Below are 25046 nucleotides of genomic sequence, written 5' to 3'. Positions count from 1 at the left end.
TGATTTATTTCATCCATTTTAAAATAAGGCTGTAATGAACAAAATGTGGAGAAAGTTAACGGGTCGGAATACTTGCCGAAGGCACTGTACTTAACTAATAAACAAAATTGAACTTGATAACCATCTGCTTCACTAGAATATAGGAAATATATTTCAATTTAATTCGAGAAAGGCTTTACACATGTTCAGAGGGAGAAGAAAAATCCATTTCACTACCATATTAAAAGTCTTTATTGATATTTGGTCAGTACATGAGAAGGATGGAAGTCAGAAGAATGAATTCAAGGTACATCGCGTAGAAACTACACACATTGTCAAACAGAAATGTATTTGCCAAGGATTAAAAAAAATAAAAGCCAACATCTAAAAGATATCATTTAACATTGCAAAGCTACTAAAGTGAACTGTGGTTTGACTTTTATTGAGCATGACTACAACACCAGATGCTTGATCATTTGAGTTTGTCAAGAGTTCAAACAAGAACGTTATCGAGCAACATGTTCAAATAACCAAGAGACCAAAGAAAAAAAGATCTAGCTTGAATCATACAAAACTCAAGTCATATGCACATACATTAATTCATTTCACGTAATGTTCCTGTTTAGCAATGCAATTATTTTCTTTAAATTGTGGAAGAGGTATCACGATAGGCAAAGGAGAGGAGAAAAAGTTCTGGACAGCAGTTCTGTTTTACCAACTATGCGTTTGTGTCTCGTATAAAAAGAAAAAGACAAATGACGTGTTATTATAAAGTACATTACAAAACTGTGCCACTGCTCGCGCTCAGGCCGTTCTGAGCCTGCCGCGACCCCGCAGTCCTGTTCCCCTTGACGACCAGGGCAGACTTGTCTTCGTGGGGGTCGGTGTTGGAGTCTGTGTCGTTCGAGTGCTGCGTCAGGGACGTTTCGCTGCCCGTCGGGGAGTCCACGCTCTCATACCCTGTGCTCAGCTGGCTCCCGAACCCCCCTGCTGCTGTACCCCCTGCACTGCCACCAGTCTGGCCTCCCGCTGCCTCCTCTGAGTGGTTGGAGAGTTTCGTCTCGCACTCACCGGGGCTGGAGACCATAGGGGACGGGGGAAAGTCTTCCTCTGTGCTGCTGACCTCGCGGTACAGGCTGGGGGTGGTCGCCGCACCCCTCTGGGAGGACGAGCTGCCATTGCTTGGGCCGTTGGAGACCCTTCCGCAGTCTTTCCCGGCTTGGGCAGAGGGCTGCTCGGGCTGGCTGGGGGGCTCGGCGGAGGGTGAAGTTCTGCTGGGGCCTGCCCCGGCAGAGGCAGCCTGAGCTGGGTTCTGGGAAAGCTGCTGACGGGTCTCCCTGAGCTGCTGCTGGAGGACCAGGATGGTGCTCTGCATGCCCTCTACTTCCTCATCCAGCTGGATGATGAAATCGTTCAACTCTGGGAGGGATGAAAACAGACAAAGACACAGGTCAGAATATAGGGAGATCGGACGCAGTCAGGTTCAAGAAAGAAAGACTGCCTTCATTTACCTGGGACTAACATTGATTTTTTCGGCCAGGAGGAAAATACACTGAATATTAGAAACATGTCTAACAAATGCCTTAACAAAAGCTCCTGCATCTGAATGTACAGGTCTGCTGAATACACACAGAGGAGAATATAGCTCCTCCAATGCAGGTTACAGACCACACTTTACTGTAGCACAGATTAATAACCTGGTGAGCTACAAAGCACACATGGGCCTTCACTGTGCTGAAATTTAAAGCTTACATTTTTTATGGATACTATTTGAACCCAGGTCTGAGTAGATGGAGGTGGGCTGTTGTGTTCTCACCGTCTTGGCTGCTCTTGAGCTCCTCGCTGTACTTCTTCTGCAGGGCCAGCTCTGCCTCCAACTGGGCGATACGTCCCTGGGACAGCTGCCTCCCCAGCTCCTGGTTCTCCTGGATCAGCATCCGGCACTTGGCCATTAGCTTCTTCCCCGTCTGGCTGCAAGGGAGACAGGCCTCACATCACACAATGACCCAGGGCACAGCCAAATGCCACCCTCAGGCAAGGACAGCCCAATCAGTCCAGTGACCTAACTAGGTGGTCACTATGGTGGTGTTTCAGGTTATAATTTATGCAGTCAAGCTCTGGAGATTATCAGATCACCTCACATTGCTTGAAGAGGTGTTTAACATTGCAGGTACCACATTGAGATCTTCTGATGTGCAGAACGACTGCAAAAAAATAAAAAATAGGACATGGAACACCACCGTCCCCACCCATCCACTAACACTATGAATCTTGCCTATCCATACAGCAAGTTTCCATTTTCCAAAGTAGTACAGTTACAGATAGCGGAGACCGTTTGGACTTGGCCAAGGATACCAGCAACGATAGCATAGATGCACATTCCGATAAAACAACATTCTTATGCAGCAGCAGTACCTTTACCTTTTGAGTACCCCATGCACATTTTACTACTACAGGTGGGTGCCTACAGTCAGCAGGATGAGATCCAAGTTAAAGTACCCAATTTCAGCAACCGTACATTTGGTTTCTACACACCCAAATTGTACTTTCAACAGCAAATTAGACCCAAAGAAATCATAGTCTGTCACAACCGACCAGCTTCTAATAGTGTGAGTATTACTCAGTCAGCACCTTGGACAAGATCACCTGAGGTAATAATGCACTAACCACTGCAAAGCATCCTCTGCTGACTCTTTTAAACAAGGAAAACACATGCTTAAATTGCATTGACATTTCAGAGGAACCATGGCAGCCAGAGAAATCAACTTCAGAAGTCACCACGTCACTTAAAACCTAGGAACACTGCATGTCGCATCAGACTATAGATACTTCCTAAAAAAACAGCAGCTTGGACACTGGTTCCAGAAGCATGTGTGAAAATCATACTATTGACAATGAACTGTGAGAGGCAACCGATGAGATTTGAGATTACATTTCGTAATACTTGACAACAATGCATTGTCTGACAAGGATGTTGCATTCAGCTTTACCACTTCGAACAAGTATTTGACTATCAATAGAATGACGTTAGCCAGGTATTGGAAAAATAAAAACCAGACATTCTTAGGAGAAACTGGATGAGCTGCTGATAGTGGATTTGAAGTCTAAAAGATTAGAAAACACACAATCGTGTTACTCTGGTTGCTACCTGAAAAGGTCAAGGGCTATCAATTCTTCTTGCTTGCCATCAAAAACGTAAAATGTTGCTTCTTTTAAGAAAACTACTTCCAATGGATCATAGCCATCATTGCTGGAGTCTGTGGTGAATACAGCATAATAGTAATTTTACAGGTTGTTCCCACCACGAGTGTTGTAACTATATTGATGGCCAGATATCCAAGGCTGTTTATTGCTCTGTTTAGAATTGAAAAACCAATCAATGAATTGCATATTGCCGATAAATTAAATTTTTTCCAATTAATGACATCCGTAAAATGTCAACTGGTATTGAACCCCCCCGAACCAAAAAAAGGTTTACGGTTGCTAGGGGGGAGGGAGTGTGAGGTCAACAACATAAATACATAAAGAACAATATCATATTGGACTGAATAAATACATTCTCATGAAGTGGTAACATTACTTGTTTCACACATTTGTAATCATTATGAGAAAATATCACTCAAAGCACCAACTGCAGTGCGTACATTTTACAATGAACAATTTGGAAACATCAACCGTCAAAATAATGTAGCCTACTGAATGTTCTTTTTTTTCCAAGGTCACCAAATCGAACAGAGCAAATGTCTGACACACTGCAGTGCAAGAGTATTTAAGAGAATCAAAAAGAGGAAAGTAAATGAAACAGAAACATAAGAGGCAACTCACAAAATAAAACATGTAAATACACTCTACCCGTATGTGGGCCCATGCTCAAAGACACAGGCAATCAGACCCTCGCTCACGCACGCCTCAACCATAGTCAATTCTGGACTGAGGGTCTGGCTCCTCCCCCAGAGTCTTAAACATTCTACTGGCTCCTCCCTAGAAAGTATTACAGTTTATCCTAGAACCTTTCCCACAGTATTTTCATTGTATTCTACAATCTGTCCAAGAGTCTTAGAGTCTCAGGAGCACTAGTGGGTATGGGTGTGGCGTTTTCCACTTAAATGTCTTTAGCTAGCAGGGCATTGTCTTTAAATGTTCAATTGGTTATTTAGGCTAAGGGTGCTCTCCCTGCTCCGGCAGTTTGCCCAAGACTGCCTCAATCTCCACCATAACAACCCCCCTCATTTAATAAGGCAACTGTCTGGCTTGGGCTGAGAGAGGGGCGGTGGGGGGCATATCCGTGTCGGACGTGACCACCTCTTCAGGAACAGTCCCGACTCCTTCAGGGCCCCTGGACGGTGAGGGGGGGTGAGAGAGCTGAAACACAAGTGTCACCTGACCATACTGTTTTTTTCATTCAGTTTAGATTATGTGATATGTAGCTGGGGGACAGTAAAAGAGTACACAAAACATGGATGGCAGTTTGTTTTTTGTGTATTTGGTAAAGTCTGAGTCTTGTGGTGAGTACAGCATTTTTCAGCCATCCCCCCACCATGATTCCTGCAGAGGGGGTGGGGGGTGTGAGGAGGTCTTGACTTTTTTGTGGGGGTGGGAGGAGGAGGGGGAGTTATTTTGATTGTCTTTACCTATCTGGTGTAAATTTCCAGGCACTCAGTTCATTTTGGGCCTGCTCCAGTTTGTCTTTAGTCTGTTCCAGTTCTCCCTTCATTTTGAGGAAAAATAAGTTGATGGCCGGGTCTACCATTGATGACCGCAGTTGGGCGGCACTGGGTTGCTGGACTTGCTTGAGGTACTGGATCTGGGTCTGCAGGTTGAAAGAGATAAGTGTCAATAAAGGCACAAGCACAAACTCAACTTAGAAAATCCCTCCGTAAGCTTCTGAAAGTTAAAAATACATTGACTTAATTTACACAAGAGGCAATGGATGTGGCTAATAATTGAGCTATAAAAGCACAGTCCCCATTACTGTAGCTGAACAAAGTCATGCTTACACGCTATTTATTTAACTTTGTAAATCATTATTGAAAATAGGTTGCTTTCAAAAGACACCTTCCTGTTAAACTACAGCGTGAAAGACAGCTTTGGGATGATTAGCCTAAGTGTGGGACTGGACTCATCTTGTACACTATAACTCTGCGTAACATTTTATGCACCAAACTGGCCAAGTCAGTTTGATTGAACTCAGTTGCCCGACAGAAGGAATGGCATTTTCTGTTGAGTGAGCCACTATGCAGTCATTCAGAGAGTGAGAGGTCTGACAAGCAAGACTTCAGGAGCCTTAGTGATATATGGGGGGAAATCGATACAGTAAACAATTATTTATTTATTTATTATTTATTATTTATTTATTATTATTATTATATATTGTATCAGTTTGACAATATCGTAATATTTTTTTGCGCACCTTGGCTGTAAATGGACCTAAAAGTAGTTACTTCAAAGCTGGTTCTCCCATCATCTTTTTAAATAGGGAGTCAATATGTTTTCAGCAATTATTTCCATGACTGATCAAAACTAGTTTAAGACTCTTGTCCCTCTGCAGCAGACATATGGTAAGCAATATGCTTTGAACATCGAATCGCAATAAAAAATAATACAATTGCAATACAAATTGTATCCGCACCCAAGTATCGCAATAATATTGTATCGTGAGGTCCCTGGCAATTCCCAGCCCTAGTGGCCAGTGTTTTATGTTAATGTAAGATCTAGTGTCATGTTGTTTCCATCAGGAGTATGACACTAAAGACTTGGGGCGAGCGGGGAGGAGTAAACTATTGACAAACCATTGATAAGGTGGAAACTCTGCTATACTGTACCCCTTTCCCAGCACAGCTTGGGAATAGGACTTAGACTAAGGTCAATACCTACACTTATATCCAAAAGGTTGAGGTCTACTGCGTGACAAACATTTTGTTACTAAAATAGGCCTACATATCCCCTAGTCCCCTCATTTAGAAAAACAGCAGGAAGTATTGCAGTGGGATACTTACTGTACACTCTTGCATTTCCTGCTCCTTGGTTGCGAGCCGCATGACTAGGATGTTCTCCCTGCGTGACGCCTCCTGCTGCTGCTGCTTCAGCTTCTCCTCAGACTCCTTCAGCCCAGTCACATCGTTCGCTAAGGCGGTGAGTGGAGAGAAACAACGCAGTTAACCTGTGTCAACTGAAAAGGAGCCATCAACACCTAAACAAAAACAAACTTAAAAAAGGTGTTAAGTGTGGGTATTTGTTCTTCTAAAATGCAAAACTGATACCCAAAGCCTACCACTAAAAACATAGGATAATCCTTTCCTATCAACAGCTGACACTCTTATTGTATTGAATGATGACTTGGTAAAATGTTGGAGTAGGCCTACATTGTTTGGGTCACTTACAATTCAGATCAGCATATTTTGCCTCCAGGATCTGAACGTAGGCTTCATGTTGGCTCCACCTAAAGGACCAATAGTAAACATGAACACACTTGTTATCACATCCAAACAGAAACAATCATCCCACCCTCCCCCATCTAACAATAGTGTTATCCATTTACCTCACACACAGTTCCTCTCTGGTCAGGGTCTTCATGTCAGATTCACTGAGGCGAACCTGAATGAAGATGGGAAAGGGTCAGCAAGTTATTGGCTTTAGCTGCATATAACTTGTCAATACTGGAATCTTGGTTAACATATAGAGGCGCCCTCTCACCTTCTTTGGAAGAGGTTCCTCATTTGTCATTCTGAGCTCTGAAAGGGAAGTAAAAGTACCAATTAATTGAGTTGAAGTTTCAAGAGCAAGCCATTCAAAAATGATACATGAGCTGCTACAGCAGATCAAGCAAATATTCTGGAAGTTACTTTTCGTAACAAACTATGGGCATTAAGGTATAAAATAATGGGTTAGAGACCATTTTCGCTAACCATGATATTAAGCTAGTTATTCTAAACTACTGCGAAAAAGTCACGTCCGGTCGGGGCTGTATAAAAAGTGGTATGTTTATAGGTTCTCTCTAAAGGATTATGTTAACTAGCTAGCGATATTGCTATTGTTACCATAATAAACCAACTAGCTGCAGTTGATAGTAAGCTTGAAGTCTTCAAATATTTGAATGTGCGTGTGTCAGTCTCATCCATTCTCTTTGTTTGCTTTAGTTCTAACGTTAGCTAGCTAGTCCTCATGCATCTCCCACGTTAACAGTGCAAATCCACAACACGTAACATTAGCTAGTTTGCTACTGTTCTAGCTTAACTGGCTAACGTTACGTTTAGCCACCAAACGTTAGCTAGTTAAAACCGGACTTCTATTACAACTCTGATTCTTTGTTATAATCAATAAACGTGGTAGCAATTCCATTCATATGTGTTTGTTTTATTTTAAAGCATTGATTAGCAGGATAATACGCAATGGCCAGCCAACTGTTACATTAGCTAACGCTCGCATGTCTCGACAAGAAAACAAAATAACTAACACCTCACATTTGGCCCACGTCAGACTTACGAGCTACCTTGGAATACAGTCTAACGATATGTTACCTACTTTTAAGGATGATCTCAAGTAAAATGTGCATCGCCTTAAACTGTTTAACCAAAAATGTTCAGCTAACGTTAGCTACCTGTCGGTTATCGTGTTCTGCTTCTTGTTATCACAAAATGGCGGAGAAAGCAGAGACTCCAGACGCTCTCCTGCAAAATTAGCGTTCCTCTTCCTTTCGCGGACTCGTGTTAGCTAAACCCTGCCGCAAATGAACACTTACCGGACCCGTTTCCTTCAATATTCGAAACCAGTATGTGTTGACCGCCTTAGCACTAATATGCAACGTTACAATCCGATTTTAATTGGTTTCTAACTTAATTATTGTTATTCGAATTCGCCACGGTAGGGATTCGGTGTCGCCGCCATCATCCGAGAGACGATGGCAACCACAGCAGCGCATCAAAGCTCTCTAGTTGCTACAGTGCTGAAGGGGCGGGCTGAGTTAACATGATGCTATCAGACATGTTAGGCTAGCTAACTTTGTCACTACAGAATAACACCAATTTCAATTACTATCCATCCAAACCATTTAGATTAAACATGTTTTGAATTTGCCAGATAAATAGTTTTTCAACATCTTCAGAAAATGCTAAAAAAAAAAACGTGACCCACAACATGTATTGCTGTAGGTTCCTGTCATTAGTTGGCTAGCTGGAAAGTTAATGTGTAATCGGTTGAATTCTGTTTTAAAGTAACATTCAACAATATTGTTTTAAAATGTAAACCAGTCATTAATACAAGAGTTCACCTGTCAAATTTGCTAAACGTGAGAAATGCAGCTTGGGTAAAAAAAAAAGAAAAAAAAGTCAAGGCCATCCGGAAGCAAAATGGGACGGGTGGAACTATGATATGAAATGGCGTTCTAAGGCTCGAAATGTTTTTATTCTGCACAATGTAGCTAATCCCTTTTGCACAAAACGTTATCGTAAGTATACAGTACAAATAATGTTTGATTGTATACGGTTTTCTAGTAAAATGTGTGTGTATAAATAAATACGTATCCGATGCCACCCCCACGTACTGATATGGTATCTTCTAACAGTGAAGTTGAATTTCAAGGGCAGTTCTACTTCTATTCTGAACGGTGAACAGCGCATACGGTGTGAAGAAACATGAGCATGCTAAGCAGAGTGGGTCAAGTCCGCAGGTAAAACTACAAAATGCAATGAAGTTATCCATTCGGTAACAAGCCATGATTTATACACGATGAAGGGCGATAACAGACGAACGTTGCTATTGTTACGTTGTTTGTTTTACGTGATGATTGTTAGTTATAGCTGTTTAGCTAGCTTGTGTTAGTCACCTTTTAATAGTTACTAGTAGCTAGCTAGTGAGGTAACGTTAGCTACTCCCATATAACGATAAGCATTACCCAGCGTGTTACTGGCAATTCAGAAATTACTGACAGTAATCTCTTCGTTTATCAAACCGTTTCAACATGTTGGTAAGCAGAAATGGTCTTACTTGTGCATGTGGTCGGCCAACAAGTATGCGTAGAAGTTGTCAATATTAGCTATATACCCTGGCATTATTTTCTTATTATTTATTGCCTTGTTTGTAATAGACAGCATCAGGAGTCAGGCCTTGCCTTGACAACTCAACACCTTGCTCAGGCTGCAACAGGCAACTTCATTATATACTATAGCTAACGTTCTTTTTTATCTCATCTGCCAGGACTTGAGCAAGTTGCTATCTATTCTCAACACAAGTAGCTTGTTAATCTTAGACAAATGTTGCTATGTTGTGAATAATTTGGTAGACCCCCCCCCCCATAAATCTGAGAATTTCACCCTGTGTGAACTCTCCCTAACTAATCCAACCTCTTCCCAGGCTGTCAGCTGGGGCCATGAGCTGCTTCTAAATGGAAGCTGGCTTGCAGCAACCATTACTGGTTGAGCTGAAAACAGTTTTACTGCTTATGCTTGATTACATTTCCCACGGGTGGGAATGACATGACATGACATTGTCATCTCTATTTCCTGGTGGTTTTAGGTGTGCTGCCACTGTGACCCCAGTCCTGGGCACGGTGGCAGCCAGATGGAAGCACTCACTCCCTGACCTGACCTACGACTATGGAGCCCTGGAGCCCCACGTCAATGCAGAGATCATGCAGCTCCACCACAGTAAGCACCATGCCACCTATGTTAACAACCTCAACGTCACAGAGGAGAAGTACCAGGAGGCACTGGCCAAAGGTGAGAGGAAAGCCTGCTGCTTAAGACATTAGTGATTTAGAAAAAGTTGTGATATTAGGGATTTTGTAGTTCCTGGATGAGGTTCCTTTTTGAACATTTAATTGAGCCATAAATGCATACCTGTCCTGTATTTACACTTGTAGTGTGTAGCCAATCCGTTACCTGCATGTGTACATGTGATGTATTTCAGGTGATGTGACAGCACAGGTTTCTCTCCAGCCTGCTCTGAGGTTTAATGGAGGAGGCCACATCAACCACACCATCTTCTGGACAAACCTCTCTCCAAATGGCGGTGGAGAACCACAGGGTGAGTAGCCTCGGAACATCAGGCTTCTCTCACGTTGTTCAAAGCCTGGGGTAGTTTTTGGTAGGAAGAAGCTAAATAGGGGTGGAGTCTAGATGGAAACTAGTGACTCGTTGCCACAAACCAATCCACTATTTTGTGTGGGTGGAGCTCCGAACAGAGGTGGTATTTAAGATTTTTTTTCTGCCTTGCATCAAGCTAGCTAGCATAAGATCCCCAAAATAATGCAGCATAGGCTACAAAAAAATCTGACCCGGTAAGAAAAGAGACTTGGACAAAACAAATAGGACATGCCTCTTCTGAGGGGAAACGTCAGATGTATGCAGAGCCAATCAAATCTAAGTGTTAACAGCCACTGTGCCCATTAAAACGTAACATCCAATACTCAAGTTCTCCAGACTTCCAGATTTAGAAGGCCTCTCAAGACTACATGTTGAGCAGCACTATTGGGAGCAGCAGTTTGAGAAACTTCTTTCCCCTAATCTTTTACTTGATCTATTCTTCAAGTTGTTGTATATTATAATTTGCAACTCTCACGGTTTATACAATTTGTGGGAAAGTAGCAACAATGGCCTTATATGTTCCACTTGCATTTTCAATTCAGACTCTTTCCTGAATTTGCTAAATTGTTGTTATGGGAAACCCATTGGAAACTTGTATGTAATTCATCAGTCTGATCATTCTTTGTTTGTCCATCCTGTCACAGGTGAGCTGGCAGCGGCCATCAACCGTGACTTTGGCTCCTTCCAGGCATTGAAGGACAAGATGTCTGCCTCCACTGTGGCGGTCCAGGGCTCGGGCTGGGGCTGGCTGGGCTTCGACAAGGAGAGCGGGAAGCTCCGTATCACAGCCTGCCCTAATCAAGACCCACTGCAGGGAACCACAGGTCAGTGGCTACTGGCCAGGTCCCAGTACTGTTATATGTTATCTTGTTCATGTCTGTCTGGGGCTCAAACAAGGGTATAGTGCCAGTGAATGACATACAGTAGTGATGCACCTATTACATTTTTGGCCGATACCGATATCTGATATTTTCCCTGCAAAAAAACCTGATACTGATATTTAAAAATTTTTGCCTCCTTTTAAGCATTCTAGTATAGTTAACACACACATGGACGCAGCGGTCTAAGGCACTGCATCTCATTGCAAGAGGTGTCACTACAGTCTCTGGTTCGAATCCAGGCTGTAGCACATCTGGCCGTGATTGGGAGTCCCAATTGGCCCAGCGTTGTCCGGGCCGTCATTGTAAATAAGAATTTGTTCTTAACTGACGTGGCTAGTTAAATAAAGGTCACACACACCACACTGACCAAAAAGTTATTTTGTAGGCATTTACATATGTTCCCATTACCAGTAAAACATAATCAAAACCTATTTCTTTCACTTACCTGCTGTGCTGTTTCGTTGTTCAGTCATTTCATTCTCAACCAGGATTTCTATGGAACGCCGTTTGGGTCTTTGTGTGTCAAAAAAGATACATGTAAAATAACACTTTGTCGTGTCAAATACCACTATTTGACCAATCAAGACCTGAATATGACTGCACGTCACAATTTAACGTGTTCATACATTTGTTACGTAGTTATTACACTATCACTCGTATTTCATATGTCACATCGATACGTGTGCTATGATGCTGGTAAAGTTGTATCGCGCATTCAAAACACATTTTTGAATGCCAAAACTAAAAATGTTAAGCATATGTGTTCATTTGTTAGATTGCAATTAATTTCCTAACTAGACTGATGTTATTGTGGAACAGATGGTCATAAAGATAGCTAGCTCATGGATGCAAACAATGTTCTTCCCCAAAAACAACAATCTAGGTGTCATCTAAATAACCCTATTTATAAAAGTTCTTATTTGATTAATGCTGGTCGGACCCATCTATGTGAAGCTAGCCACAATAAGAATTAGCCACAATAGTGGACTTTGTGGTAAGCCTTCAAAATAAAAGTATGGTATAATTCTACTTTTCGTATTAATTTGCATCACCCTCAATGACACACTTATTCCTAATCCTTATTGTGGCTAGCTTCACAACACATAACCCGGTCCGGTCGAGCCTCATTAGCCAGATGAAGCAAGCTGGCTGCTAATAACATTATCTTTGGGCAACAGGGGCTGGCTAGCTATTTATTTTCATGAACTGAAGTTCAATTTCAATAGGAGAACAACAAGTGGCAACCTAGCTAATACTTACTCACAAGGATTCCTAAATCATTGCTAAGAATAATGAAAATGACTGCACTTTCTACTGGTCATTGTTTTCAGGCTGGTTGTATTGGTGCTACCCCAGAAGTTGCGGTCGAACAAATTATGCTTTCTTACCAACGCGGTATTGTAAACACATCGTTCGTGGCCGGTGTTTGCTTGTTTGCAGACTTTGTACAGCTTTGACAGTGCTAATGTATCTTTTTTGACACGTAAAGAACCAAATGGCGTTCCATAGTATGTATGTTGTGAAGCTAATCGCGAGTTACTGTGTAACTCGGGTTGGGCAACATCTGAAAAATTGCGTACTTGGTAGTGTGTACCGGTGCCTGACCAGTCTGTGAAAGCCAACAGCGCCGACGACAGAGTGTTTGATTGTCAAGGGCAATGAATTCTATGTGTCTTGGCTTTAATGCTTTTCACCTTTTGAGTTGTCTCGCTGAAATTTTCTTACTCTTTGAAATGACTGCTTGACTTGTTGACTGCTCGATCCACACAGCAGACATTGTGGGCTAGGTTAGGAATGCTGTGTTGCAGTTGCACGTGTACCTCAAAATGTTATGAGGCGTCATTACGTCATGTACCTACGTTATATAGGTATGCACGGTAGCTTTGACATCGGTTGTTAACATTGGTGTTAAACTAGACTTCGGGCCGATACCAATGTTGGCATTTTTAGCTAATATTGTCCGACTCTGATATGTTCACCGATATCGTGCATCCCTAACATACAGTGCCTTCAGAAAGTATTAACACCCCGTGACTTTTTCTACATTTTGTTTTAATCCATTTTAAATTCAGACCTTAAATTGAGATGTTTTTGACACTGGTCTACACACAATGCTCCATACTGTCAGTGGCATTATGTTTTGAGAAATGTTGACAAATTAAATAAACATTAAGTTGAAATGTCAATAAGTATTCAGCCTAAATAAGTTCAGGACTAAAAATGTACTTAACAAGTCACATAAGTAGCTTGGACTCACTGTGTGCAGTGAAGGTGTTTAACATGATTTTGGAATGACTACCTTCTCTGTGCCTCACGCATACCGTTGAAGTCGGAGGTTTGCATACACCTTAGCCAAATACATTTAAATTGTTTAACTTGGGTCAAGTTTTGTGTAGCCTTCCACGAGCTTCCCACAGTAAGTTGGGTGAATTTTGGCCCATTTCTCCTGACAGCGCTGGTGTAAATGAGTCTGGTTTGTAGGTTTCCATGCTCGCACATGCTTTTTCAGTTCTGCCTACACATTTTCTATAGGATTGAGGTCAGGGCATTGTGATGGCCACTCCAATACCTTGACTTTGTTGTCCATAAGCCATTTTGCCACAACTTTGGAAGTATGCTTGGGGTCATTGTCCATTTGGAAGACCCATTTGCGACCAAGCGTTAACTTCCTGACTGGTGTCTTGAGATGTTGCTTCAATATGTCCACATAATATTTCTCCTTATGATGCCATCTATTTTGTGAAGTGCACCAGTCCCTCCTGCAGCAAAGCACCCCCACAACATGATGCTGCCACCCCCGTGCTTCACAGTTGGGATGGTGTTCTTCAGCTTGCAAGCCACCCCCTTTTCCTCCAAACATAATGATGGTCATTATGGCCAAACAGTTCTATTTTTGTGTCATCAGACCAGAGGACATTTCTCCAACAAGTACAATCTTCGTCCCCATGTGCAGTTGCAAACCGTATTCTGGCTTTTTTTTATGGTGGTTTTGGAGCAGTGGCTTCTTCCTTGCTGAGTGGCCTTTCAGGTTATGTCGATATAGGACTCGTTTTACTGTGGGTATAGATACTTTTGTACCTGTTTCCTCCAGCATCTTCAAGGTCCTTTGCTGTTCTGGGATTGATTTGCACTTTTCACCCAAGTACGTTCATCTCTAGGAGACAGAACGCGTCTCCTTCCTGAGCGGTATGATGGCTGCGTGGTCCCATCGTGTTTATACTTGCGTACTATTGTTTGTACAGATGAGCGTGGTACTTTCAGACATTTGGAAATTGCTCCCAAGGATGAACCAGACTTGTGGAGGTCTGCATTTTTTTCCCTGAGGTCTGAATTTGAAGGTAGGCCTTCAAATGCATCCACAGGTACACCTCCAATAGGCTTCTAAAGCTATGACATTGTTTTCTGGAATTTTCCAAGCTTTTAAAAGGCACAGTCAACTTAGTGTATGTAAACTTCTGACCCACTGGAATTGTGATACAGTGAAATAATCTGTCTGTAAACAATTGTTGGAAAAATGACTTGTGTCATGCACAAACTAATGTCCTAACCGACATGCCAAAACTATAGCTTGTTGACAAGAAATGTGTGGAGTGGTTGAAAAACGAGTTTTAATGACTCCAACCTAAGTGTATGTGACTCCAACCTAAGTGTATGTATTCAATTGTGTATGTGTCTCTCTCTCTCTCTCTTATGTCTGTCTGTAAGGTCCCCTCAGTTGAGCAGTGAATTTTAAACACAGATTCAACCACAAAGACCAGGGAGGTTTTCCAATGCCTGGCAAAGAAGGGTACCTATTGGTAGATGGTAGAGGTCGACCGATTAATCGGAATGGCCGATTTCAAGTTTTCATAACAATCGGAAATCTGTATTTTTGGACACCGATTTGGCCTTTTTATTTATTTATCTTTACACCTTTTTATTTATTCTTTATTTAACTAGGCAAGTCAGTTAACATTCTTGTTTTCAATGGCTGCCTAGAAACGGTGGGTTAACTGCATCGTTCAGGGGCAGAACGACAGATTTTCACCTTGTCAGCTCGGGCGATTCAATCTTGCAATCTAACAGTTAACTAGTCCAACGCTCTAACCACCTGCCTCTCATTGCACTCCATGAGGAGACTGCCTGTTACGCGAATGTTGTAAGCCAAGGTAAGTTGCTAGCTAGCATTAAACTTATCTTATAAAAAACAATCAATCATAATCACTAGTTAACTACACATGGTTGATGATATTACTAGCCTTTCCTGCGTTCCATATAATTGATGTGGTGCGTATCGTTGCGCCAATGTGTACCTAACCATGAACATCAATGCCTTTCTTAAAATCAATACACAGAAGTATATAATTTTAAACCTGCATATTTAGCTAAAAGAAATCCAGGTTCAGACAATATTAACCAGGCGAAATTGTGTCACTTCTCTTGCGTTCATTGCACGCAGAGTCAGTGTATATGCAACAGTTTGGGCCGCCTAATTTGCCAGAATTTTACGCAATTATGACATAACATTGAATGTTGTGCAATGTAACAGCAATATTTAGACTAATGGATGCCACCCTTTAGGTAAACTACGGAACGGTTCCGTATTTCACTGAAAGAATAAACGTCTTGTTTTCGAGATGAGAGTTTCCGGATTCGACCATATTAATGACCCACGGCTCGTATTTCTGTGTATAATTATGTTATAATTAAGTCTATGATTTGATAGAGCAGTCTGACTGAGCGATGGTAGGCAGCAGCAGGCTCGTAAGCATTAATTCAAACAGCACTTTGTGCGTTTTGCCAGCAGCTCTTCGTTGTGCGTCAAGCATTGCGCTGTTTATGACTTCAAGCCTATCAACTCCTGAGATTAGGCTTGTGTAACCGATGTGAAATGGCTTGCTAGTTAGCGGGGTGTGCGCTAATAGTGTTTCAAATGTCATTCGCTCTGAGACTTGGAGTGGTTGTTCCCTTGCTCTGCATGGGTAACGCTGCTTCGAGGGTGGCTGCTGTCGTTGGGTTCCTGGTTCGGGCTCAGGAGCGAGGAGAGGGACGGAAGCTATGCTGTTACACTGGCAATACTAAAGTGCCTATAAGAACATCCAATAATCAATATAGAGAGAAATAGTCCTATAATAACTACAACCTAAAACTTCTTACCTGGGAATATTGAAGACTCATGTTAAAAGGAACCCCCAGCTTTCATATGTTCTGAGCAAGGAACTGAAACGTTAGCTTTCTTACATGGCACATATTGCACTTTTACTTTCTTCTCCAACACTTTGTTTTTGCATTATTTAAACCGAATTATTTGGTTAATATTTGAGGCTAAATTGATTTTATTGATGTATTATATGAAGTTAAAATAAGTGTTCATTCAGTATTGTTGTAATTGTCATGATTACAAATACATTTTAAAAAATCGGCCGATTAATCATCGGCTTTTTTTGGTCCTCCAATAATCAGCGTTGAAAAATCATAATCGGTCGACCTCTAGTAGATGGGTAAAAAAAAAAGCTGACATTTTAATATCCCTTTGAGCATATTAATTACTTTGGATGGTGTATCAATACACCCAGTCACGACCTAGATACAGGCATCCTAACTAGCTCAGAAGCCGGAGAGGAAGGAAACCGCTCAGGGATTTCACCATAAGGCCAATCGTGACTTTAAAACAGTTACAGGGTTTAATGGCTGTGATTGGAGAACTGAAGATGGATCAACAACATTCTAGTTACTTCACAATACTAACCTAATTGACAGAGAAAAGGAAAAGGAAGCCTTTACGAAATAAAAATATTCCAAAACCTGCATCCTGTTTGCAACTATGCACTAAAGTTTGTTTGTTTGTTTTGTCCTGAATACAAAGTGTTGTGTTTTGGGCAAATCCAACGCATTACTGAGTACCACTCTCCATATTTTTAAGCATAGTGGCAGCTGCATAATGTTATGGGTATGCTTGTAATTGTTAAGGACTGGGGACTTTTTCAGGATATAAAGAAAAAAAAGAAATTAAATATGGCTTGGGCCAAGAAACACGAGCAATGGAAATTACTGCTGGAGAGACCAAAAGGACAGATTTCCAAATGTCAGATTTTTGGTTCCAACTGCCATGTCTTTGTGAGACGCTGAGTAGGTGAATGGATGATCTCCGCATGTGCGGTTCCCACCGTGAAGCACAGAGGTTTGATGGTTTGCGCTTAGTCCCACTCATTTGTTTTTCAGCTGGATAATGACCCAACACACCACCAAGCTGTGTAAGGGCTATTTCACCAAGACGAGTGATGGAGTGCTACATCAGATGGCCTGGCCTCCATAATCACCTGATCTCAACCCAATTGAGATGGTTTGGGATGAGTTGGACTGCAGAGCGAAGAAATAAGTGCTCAAGTGCTCAGCATATGTAGGAACTCCTTCATGACTGTTGGAAAAACATTCCAGGTGAAGCTGGTTGAGAGAATGCCAAGAGTGTGCAAGGGTGGCTACTTTGAAGAATCTAAAATGTATTTTGATTTAACCCTTTTTGGAGTTTCTTACTGTTATGTCTTCTATTCTACAGTGTAGAAAAAGTAAAAATAATTAACCCTTGAACGAGTAGGTGTGTCAACTTTTGACTGGTACTCTATGTAAATTATGTTTTTAATTTTCAATACATTTGCATGATTTTACTGTGTGTAGATGGGTGATAATACAAAGCAGTTTAATCCAGTCTGTAACACTACAACGTGGAATAAGTCAGAGTATGAACACATTCTGAAGGCACTGTATGCCTAGTTAAGTTTCTGTTGAATGATTTTACTTAATTATAATTTTTTATTTTTTTTCTCCCCAGGTCTGGTCCCCCTGCTTGGTATTGATGTGTGGGAGCATGCCTACTATCTACAGTACAAGAATGTCCGACCCGACTATGTCAAAGCCATCTGGAATGTCATCAACTGGGAGAACGTGAGCGAGCGCCTCCAGGCCGCCAAAAAGTAGACCACTGGCTCTTCCTTCCTGCCCCAAACCTTACCCCCGCAGACCTTACCACCTTAAGAGAGCACAAAATACCCTCTTAACCCAAATGAAGATAGCTGCTGTATACTGTACCAGAGAGAATATTCAGTCTGTAAAGCTGTTTGTTTGTCCGACTATAGCTAGGTTTCCATCCAATTGGCGACAGATTTTCATGCAAGTATTATAAAATCGGCATTAGAACAATGTGCGTTTTCCCACGAGATGTTTCCATCAAATTGATTTGTTGCAAATGCTGTGCGTGATGACATTGCACATAAAAATACCATATGTGGTTAAATTCCCAAGTACCAAATAAAAAAGCAAGTTAAATGTGTTTCTATTGCATTGAAATCTTATGATGGTTCTAAAAAAAAATGTTGTTGTATACCGAGTGTGTCCAGTCTTGTAATGTCACGTGTCCTCTAGTGCACGTATAGCTTACACGATAAGAATATTATAAACAAAAGAGCGAGAATTTTTATGTCAAACGGCAGACAAGCATCAAGCTCATCACCATGCACTTTCACCTCCCTGTGAAGTCTTAACTTACTTATTCTGTAGACTAATAAACTGCATGCTTTCCCGATGAGTTGCAGTGGGATAACCGCACATATCATTGTGTGACTCAGTTGACTTCAATATGATTGTAATTTTATCAATATTTTCTCATAAGCTTTTCCACTGATATTTCTCGCATAAGTAATTTTAATTACGATTTTCTGTTTCTATCAGGCCTGTCATTACTTCATTTTTTAAAATTTTGTTTTATCAGACCTGTACTTTACTCACATAAAAAGGTTGGATGGAAACCTGGTTAGTGTTGCACAGATATCAGGTAAATGTGATTGAGGCAAATGTTTTTGATGTGATATAATAAAATATTTAGTTTGAATTGTATCTGCTTTGTGGTTTTAATTAGCATAATACAAAAATCTCCATTAAAAAAATCCACCGCATCTGCGGTGCTAGAGCTGCGTTTGTCAGATCATGAGACATCCCGAAAAATCAGTCTACTCACAAAATCATCTGTAGCGTCAGAACGGTTTGCCCTACAAACTCATCTCAAGGTCCCTCGGTACCAGAAAAAATGAATCAAAGTTTATATGGAGACTGTTTAAAAAATATATGGTGTTTAAAAAAAAAAAAGTGTTTCCTGATCTTTCTTGCATCTCTGAGTACAACCACTTCAAAACAAAGTTCCTATTTTAAGGGAGAATTTCTGTTCCATGGAGTGAATCTGTTATTCAATGCGTTTGTATGGGCTAATAGCAGTAAGGCCCTCAAATGTTCTGCAACTTTTTGTAATATTCTCTTATACTTCAACTGGTCTTAAAATATCAAAGAGCTAAATGATCTTTGGTATGACCTTCTTAAAACAATTCTATAACTTATTAGTCCCTGCACCAGCTTAGCCTCTGATGGTTAAAGGTCAGTGTCACTCATGTACATGGATTGTAATAGCAACGTAATTAATCCACATGCACAATATCACACTAACAAGCTGTTTGTATGTCTGTATACACATATTTCACAAGAAGGATACGCTGTCCTGAGGTTCAAAGGCGTGAGAGAGAAGTTAAAGAGCCGCAAAAGAATACGGAGCACTGTAAGAGTACAACTAATCGTCAGTGTAGTGGAGATGCTTATTGTTTTAATTTAAACTGACATCCACATACAGCAGGTCTGTGGAAACGCCTCTTCTGAAAATTCCTTCAGGTATTTATAATAATTGGCAAGAAAGGATGCTGGAAAACTGTTTTCATATTATACTGAAGGAGAGACTATTCAAGCAATTTGAACTTTTTATTAATCATAAAATATTGAATCCATAATTACTCTATTTGCTAACTCTCTAATCTGTCACCATAACAGCAGTCAGCTAAATTCACCAGTACAGTCAGTGCTATACTTTGAAAAGGTGACCTAGAAGATGTCATATTTAGAGAGAGGACTGGCTTTTTTTGAAAGGACAGTTTGTCTGAACTTGTCATTCTTTACTAACTTAACAAGATCACTATATAATCATGAGACTCATGATCACTGTCATTTAAAATGTTCTCCAAGAGGTGGTGCTACTTGTCAGTTTAATTTTTAATTTATTTATAAAAATGTATTTTACAATGGCATCTTACTCCAACAAACTATTGCTCTGTTTCCTCTCTTTTTATATTGACTTTCTAAGGAATCTGAGAACTAAAGTGTATTGTCAATTAATTGGAGATTAGAGGCTTGGTTCTTGAAAGGTTATTGTCGTCATCATCATGACTTATGAAGTTGGGCTGAGCTGTCTGCATATCTTTGCTTTAGCTTTGATTTGACTTCAACTCTACTACACTCACTTTTATGTTACCCTTATTTTCCTCCCTTTGCTCTGACAATGCCTCTTGAGCTCGACTCCAGAAGATGCTTCTCTTCTTGACATCTGTGAAGTAGGAAACTCCATGCTGCCCTTTTGAGTGGCTCCCATCTCTGTGCAGATTTCTTAAATGTTCATCCATTTTCTGCATAGGTTAGCAGCCTTTGTTTTACCTAGCTTTACCTTGCCTAGCTTCTGCACCGTAACCATAAGAGGTCGACCGATTAATCGGAACGGCCGATTAATTAGGGCCGATTTTTAAAGTTTGCATGATAGTCATGAATCTGTTTTTTTGGACACCGATTTGTCCGATTTAAAAAAATATATATATTTATTTTTTTACACCTTTTTATTGAATCTTTATTTAACTAGGCAAGTCAGTTAAGAACACATTCTTATTTTCAAGGGCGGTCTAGGAACGGTGGGTTAACTGCCTTGTTCAGGGGCAGAACAAAAGATTTTTACCTCGTTAGCTCAGGGATTTAATCTTGCAACCTTAGTTAACTAGTCCAACGCTCTAACCATCTGCCTCTCATTGCACTCCACGAAAAGCCTGCCTGTTACGCGAATGCAGTAAGCCAATGTAAGTTGCTAGCTAGCATTAAACTTATCTTATAAAAAACAATCAATCATAATCACTAGTTAACTACACATGGTTGATGATATTACTAGTTCATCTAGCGTGTCCTGCGTTGCAGATAATCGATGCAGTGCGTATCGTTGCTCCAATGTGTACCTAACCATGAACATCAATGCCTTTCTTAAAATCAATGCACAGAAGTATATATTTTTAAACCTGCATATTTAGCTAAAAGAAATCCAGGTTAGCAGGCAATATTAACCAGGTGAAATTGTCACTTTTCTTGCGTTCATTGCACGCAGAGTCAGTGTATATGCAACAGTTTGGGCTGCCTAATTTGCCAGAATTTTACGTAATTATGACATAACATTGAAGGTTGTGCAATGTAACAGGAATATTTAGACTTATGGATGCCACCCGTTAGATAAAATACGGAACGGTTCCGTATTTCACTGAAAGAATAAACGTCTTGTTTTCGAGATGATAGTTTCGGATTCGACCATATTAATGACCTAAGGCTCGTATTTCTGTGTTATCGTGTTATAACTAAGTCTATGATTTGATAGAGCAGTCTGACTGAGCGATGGTAGGCACCAGCAGGCTCGTAAGCATTCATTCAAACAGCACTTTTGTGCGTTTGCCAGCAGCTGTTTATGACTTCAAGCCTTTCAACTCCCGATATTAGGCTGGTGTAACCATACCATTTGTATTTAATATACCTCTGCAAGTAAAATAATGGTGTTTAAAACCCATGCTGTCAGTTTTTTTCTCACCAGAACTGAGTGTTGGATCTCTCACCACATGATTTCACTGGGGTGTATTCACAAGACACAAGATGGAAGAAAATGACTGAAACAGGGAGAAACTACCTGCAATTGTCCAAAAAGAAACTCTGTACAAAAAGTATCTATATCTACAGTAAAACGAGTCCTATATTAACACAACCTGAAAGGCCGCTCAACAAAGGAAGAGGTCACTGCTCCTAAACCGCCATTTAAAAAAAACAAGATTACGGGTTGGGACAAAGATCGCTTGTACTTTTTGGAGAAATGTGCTCTGGTCTGATGAAACAAAAATAGAACTGTTTGGCCATAATGACCATCGTTCTGTGAGGAGGAAAAAGGGGGAGGCTTGCAAGCTGAAGAACACCATCCCAACTGTGAAGCACGGGGGTGGCAGCATCATGTTGTGGGGGTGCTTTGCTGCAGGAGAGACTGGTGCACATCACAAAATAGATGGCATCATGAGGAGGAACATTTTGCGGATATATTGAAGCAACATCTCAAGACATCAGTCAGGAAGTTAAAGCTTGGTCACAAATTGGTCTTCCAAATGGACAATGACCCCAAGCATACTTCCAAAGTTGTGGCAAAATGGCTTAAGGACAACAATGTCAAGGTATTGGAGTGGCCATCACAAAGCCCTGACCTCAACTCTACAGAAACTTTGTAGGCAGAATTGAAAAAGCGTGTGTGAGCAAGGAGGCCTCCAAACCTGACTCAGTTACACCAGCTCTGTCAGGAGGAATGGGCCAAAAGTCACCCAACTTATTGTGGGAAGCTTTAAATTTAAAGGGAATGAGACACTCAATTAGTATTTGGTATGTAAACTTCTGACCCACTGGGAATGTGATGAAAGCAATAAAAGCTGGAAAAAATCACTCTACTATTATTCTAACATTTTACATTCTTAAAATAAAGTGGTGATCCTAACTGACCTAAAACAGGGCATTTTTTACTAGGATTAAATGTCAGGAATTGTGAAACTGAGTTAATTATATTTGGCTAAGGTGTATGTAAGCTTCCAACTTCAACTGTATACGAAATGCTTGTCTGGTTTAGACCCCATCGTAGCATCGACTGCACTCGTCAGACCAAGGCTCTGCGACTGTCCTCGTGCTCCTAGACCTTAGTGCTGCTGTTGACACCATCATTCACCACATTCTTTTGGAGAGATTAGACGCCCTAATTGTTCTACACAGACAAGTTGTTGCCTGGTTTAGATCTTATCTGTCGGAAAGATATCAGTTCATCTCTGTGGATGGTTTGTCCTCTGATAAAACAATTGCAAGTTTCGGTGTTCCTCAAGGTTCGGTTTTAGGACCACAATTGTTTCCTCTATATATTTTTCCTCTTCGTGATGTCATTCGGAAACAGTGTGAACTTTCACTGCTATGTGGACAACACACAGCTGTACATTTCAATAAAACATGGTGACGCCCCAAAATTGTCTACCTTGGAAGCCTGTGTTTCAGACATAAGGAAGTTGACGGTGTCAAATGTTTTACTTTTAAACTCTGACAAAACAGAGATGCTTGTTCTAGGTCCCAAGAAACTATAGATCTGCTGTTGGATCTGACATTAATCTTGACGGTTGTACAGTCGTCTCAAATAAAACTGTGAAGGACCTCGGTGTTACTCTGGACCTTGATCTCTCATTTGAAGAACATTTCAGGGACAGTTTTTTCCCATATTTGTAACATTGCAAAAATCTAACTCTTTGTCCAAAAATTATGCACAAAAACTAATCCATGCTTTTGTCACTTCTAGATTAGACCACTGAAATGTGGTACTCTCCGGCTAGGTGGATTAACCTCTTGCGTCGACCTGAGACGCAGACGTCCCATCTAGCCATCTGGAAATGCAAATGCGCTACGCCAAATGCTAATAGCACTCGTTAAAACTCAAACGTTCATCAAAACACACATGCAGGGCACTGAATTAAAGCTACACTAGCGTAGCCGGCGCTACACAAATAGCAGAAATAAAATATAAAACTTTCATTACCTTGGATGAGCTTCTTTGTTGGCACTCCTATATGTCCCATAAACATCACTATTGGGTCTTTTTTTTCCGATTAAATCGGTCCATATATACCCAAAATATCCATCTATGGAAACTGTGTGATTCAGAAAAAAACCGTTTCAAAACGCTACGTCATTTCTTTAAATTAAAAAAGTCGACGATAAACTTTCACAAAACACTTCGAAATACTTTTGTAATCCAACTTTAGGTATTAGTAAACGTTAATAATCTATCAAATTGATCACGAGGCGATGTGTATTCAATAGCTCCACGCTTTCAAATCATCTTCCGAAATCTCTCTTCCAAAACTTCCTGTCGGAGACCGGATGGAAAGTGGTCTCTCTTCCTCGTTTGACCAAGAAACAACGAGAAGGCAATTGACAAGACTGGTGACATCGTGTGGAAGCTGTAGGACTTGCAATCTCGGCCCCATTTAATTTCGTGCCCCTTAAACAATACATGCAAGTGGCGCATGGATATTTTTTTCAGTTTTCAGTGATCAGTTTTTCTTGCGCTTTTCGATGAAACAGACGCTCTGTTATAGTCACAGCGGTGATTTAGTTTTAGAAACGTGAGAGTGTTTTCTATCCACACATACGAATCATATGCATATACTATATTCCTGGCATGAGTAGCAGGACGCCGAAATGTTGCGCGATTTTTAACAGAATGTCCGAAAAAGTAAGGGGTCGACTTAAGAGGTTTTAAGCAATAAATAAACTTCAGTTTAAACTAGAATCATGACTAGAACCCAAACATTTGATCATATTACTCCAGTGCTAGCCTCTGTAAGCTTGTTCAGTATGATAGCGTATAGCTGTCGAAAGCTAGAAATTAGAATTTCAGCATCCGATAGCATAAACTGAAAGTTGAAGTACCCCAACGTTAGCCTACTACCTGCCCCCTAAATTGTATGTAATTCTCTTAAATTAACTTAAACTTGATGTAATGGACCAGGTACATCAATCAATCAAATATATTTATACATTCTAGGGACAATAAGGAGGCCTGCGTCTTGTGACCGTAGGTGTGTACGGCAGGACCAAATCGGGGAGGGAGGTGGAAGCAAGCCTTACCAAGCCCTACACATCAAGTTGAAGTTAATTTAAGAAAATTACATACGATTTAGGGGCTTATTTGAATAGATACCTTTTGTTGTTGAAGTTCGTCCATGAAACTTGTATACTAGTTGAAGTTTAAATTCAACTTTAATATAACATTCCAAAGGCCACAACACTGCATGCATGAGGCAAATGGTGGTCATACCAGATACCGACTGGTTTTCTGATCCATGCTTTGTATCTGTGACCAACAGATGCATATCTGTATTCCCAGTCGTGTTATTAGAGCATAATGCATTTATTTCAGTTTGACAAATTTCCTTATAAGAACTAT

General features: G+C 40.8%; 2 protein-coding genes and 1 non-coding gene across 5 annotated transcripts; 1 reads left to right on the top strand and 2 right to left on the bottom strand.

The window, feature by feature from the left end:
- Positions 1-213: 213 nt before the first annotated feature.
- Positions 214-7916, bottom strand: LOC112232967 (pre-mRNA-splicing regulator WTAP-like). Of its 3 annotated transcripts, none has more exons than XM_042321879.1 (8): positions 7577-7916; positions 6673-6710; positions 6518-6573; positions 6360-6418; positions 5976-6103; positions 4611-4789; positions 1796-1950; positions 214-1398 (listed from the first exon to the last, which is right to left on the bottom strand). In XM_042321879.1, exons 2-8 carry the CDS (start codon positions 6700-6702, stop codon positions 758-760), a joined length of 1248 nt encoding a protein of 415 aa, XP_042177813.1. In that variant the 5' UTR covers positions 6703-6710; positions 7577-7916; the 3' UTR covers positions 214-757. The 3 variants fall into 3 exon arrangements, with proteins under 3 accessions (XP_042177813.1, XP_042177814.1, XP_042177812.1); XM_042321880.1 differs by having other exon boundaries at positions 7718-7916; XM_042321878.1 differs by lacking the exon at positions 7577-7916 and adding an exon at positions 7501-7558.
- LOC112233004 lies at positions 1584-1716 on the bottom strand. Its single transcript, XR_002950717.1, has one exon. It is a non-coding gene; the product is annotated as a small nucleolar RNA SNORA22 (small nucleolar RNA).
- A 623-nt stretch (positions 7917-8539) lies between the features above and the next one.
- sod2 (superoxide dismutase 2, mitochondrial) lies at positions 8540-18808 on the top strand. The gene is made up of 5 exons (XM_024420358.2): positions 8540-8644; positions 9490-9692; positions 9883-9999; positions 10703-10882; positions 17748-18808. Exons 1-5 carry the CDS (start codon positions 8610-8612, stop codon positions 17891-17893), a joined length of 681 nt encoding a protein of 226 aa, XP_024276126.1. The 5' UTR covers positions 8540-8609; the 3' UTR covers positions 17894-18808.
- The last annotated feature ends 6238 nt before the right edge of the window (positions 18809-25046 follow it).

This window comes from Oncorhynchus tshawytscha, linkage group LG05 (genome assembly GCF_018296145.1).
Source record: "Oncorhynchus tshawytscha isolate Ot180627B linkage group LG05, Otsh_v2.0, whole genome shotgun sequence".
In the NCBI taxonomy this organism is placed as follows: Eukaryota; Metazoa; Chordata; class Actinopteri; order Salmoniformes; family Salmonidae; genus Oncorhynchus; species Oncorhynchus tshawytscha.
Note: the sequence above shows the minus strand (reverse complement) of the source record. Positions and strands in the feature narration are given on the sequence as shown.

Coding starts and splice junctions, on each gene's coding strand:
- LOC112232967 (XM_042321878.1), bottom strand. CDS start 7,531: ATGCACATTTTACTTGAGATCATCCTTAAAA. Junction 6,711..7,500: donor ACTTGAGATCATCCTTAAAA/GTAGGTAACATA, acceptor CTTCCCTTTCAG/AGCTCAGAATGACAAATGAG. Junction 6,574..6,672: donor AGGAACCTCTTCCAAAGAAG/GTGAGAGGGCGC, acceptor ATCTTCATTCAG/GTTCGCCTCAGTGAATCTGA.
- sod2 (XM_024420358.2), top strand. CDS start 8,610: ATGAGCATGCTAAGCAGAGTGGGTCAAGTCCGCAG. Junction 8,645..9,489: donor AGAGTGGGTCAAGTCCGCAG/GTAAAACTACAA, acceptor TGGTGGTTTTAG/GTGTGCTGCCACTGTGACCC. Junction 10,000..10,702: donor TGGCGGTGGAGAACCACAGG/GTGAGTAGCCTC, acceptor ATCCTGTCACAG/GTGAGCTGGCAGCGGCCATC.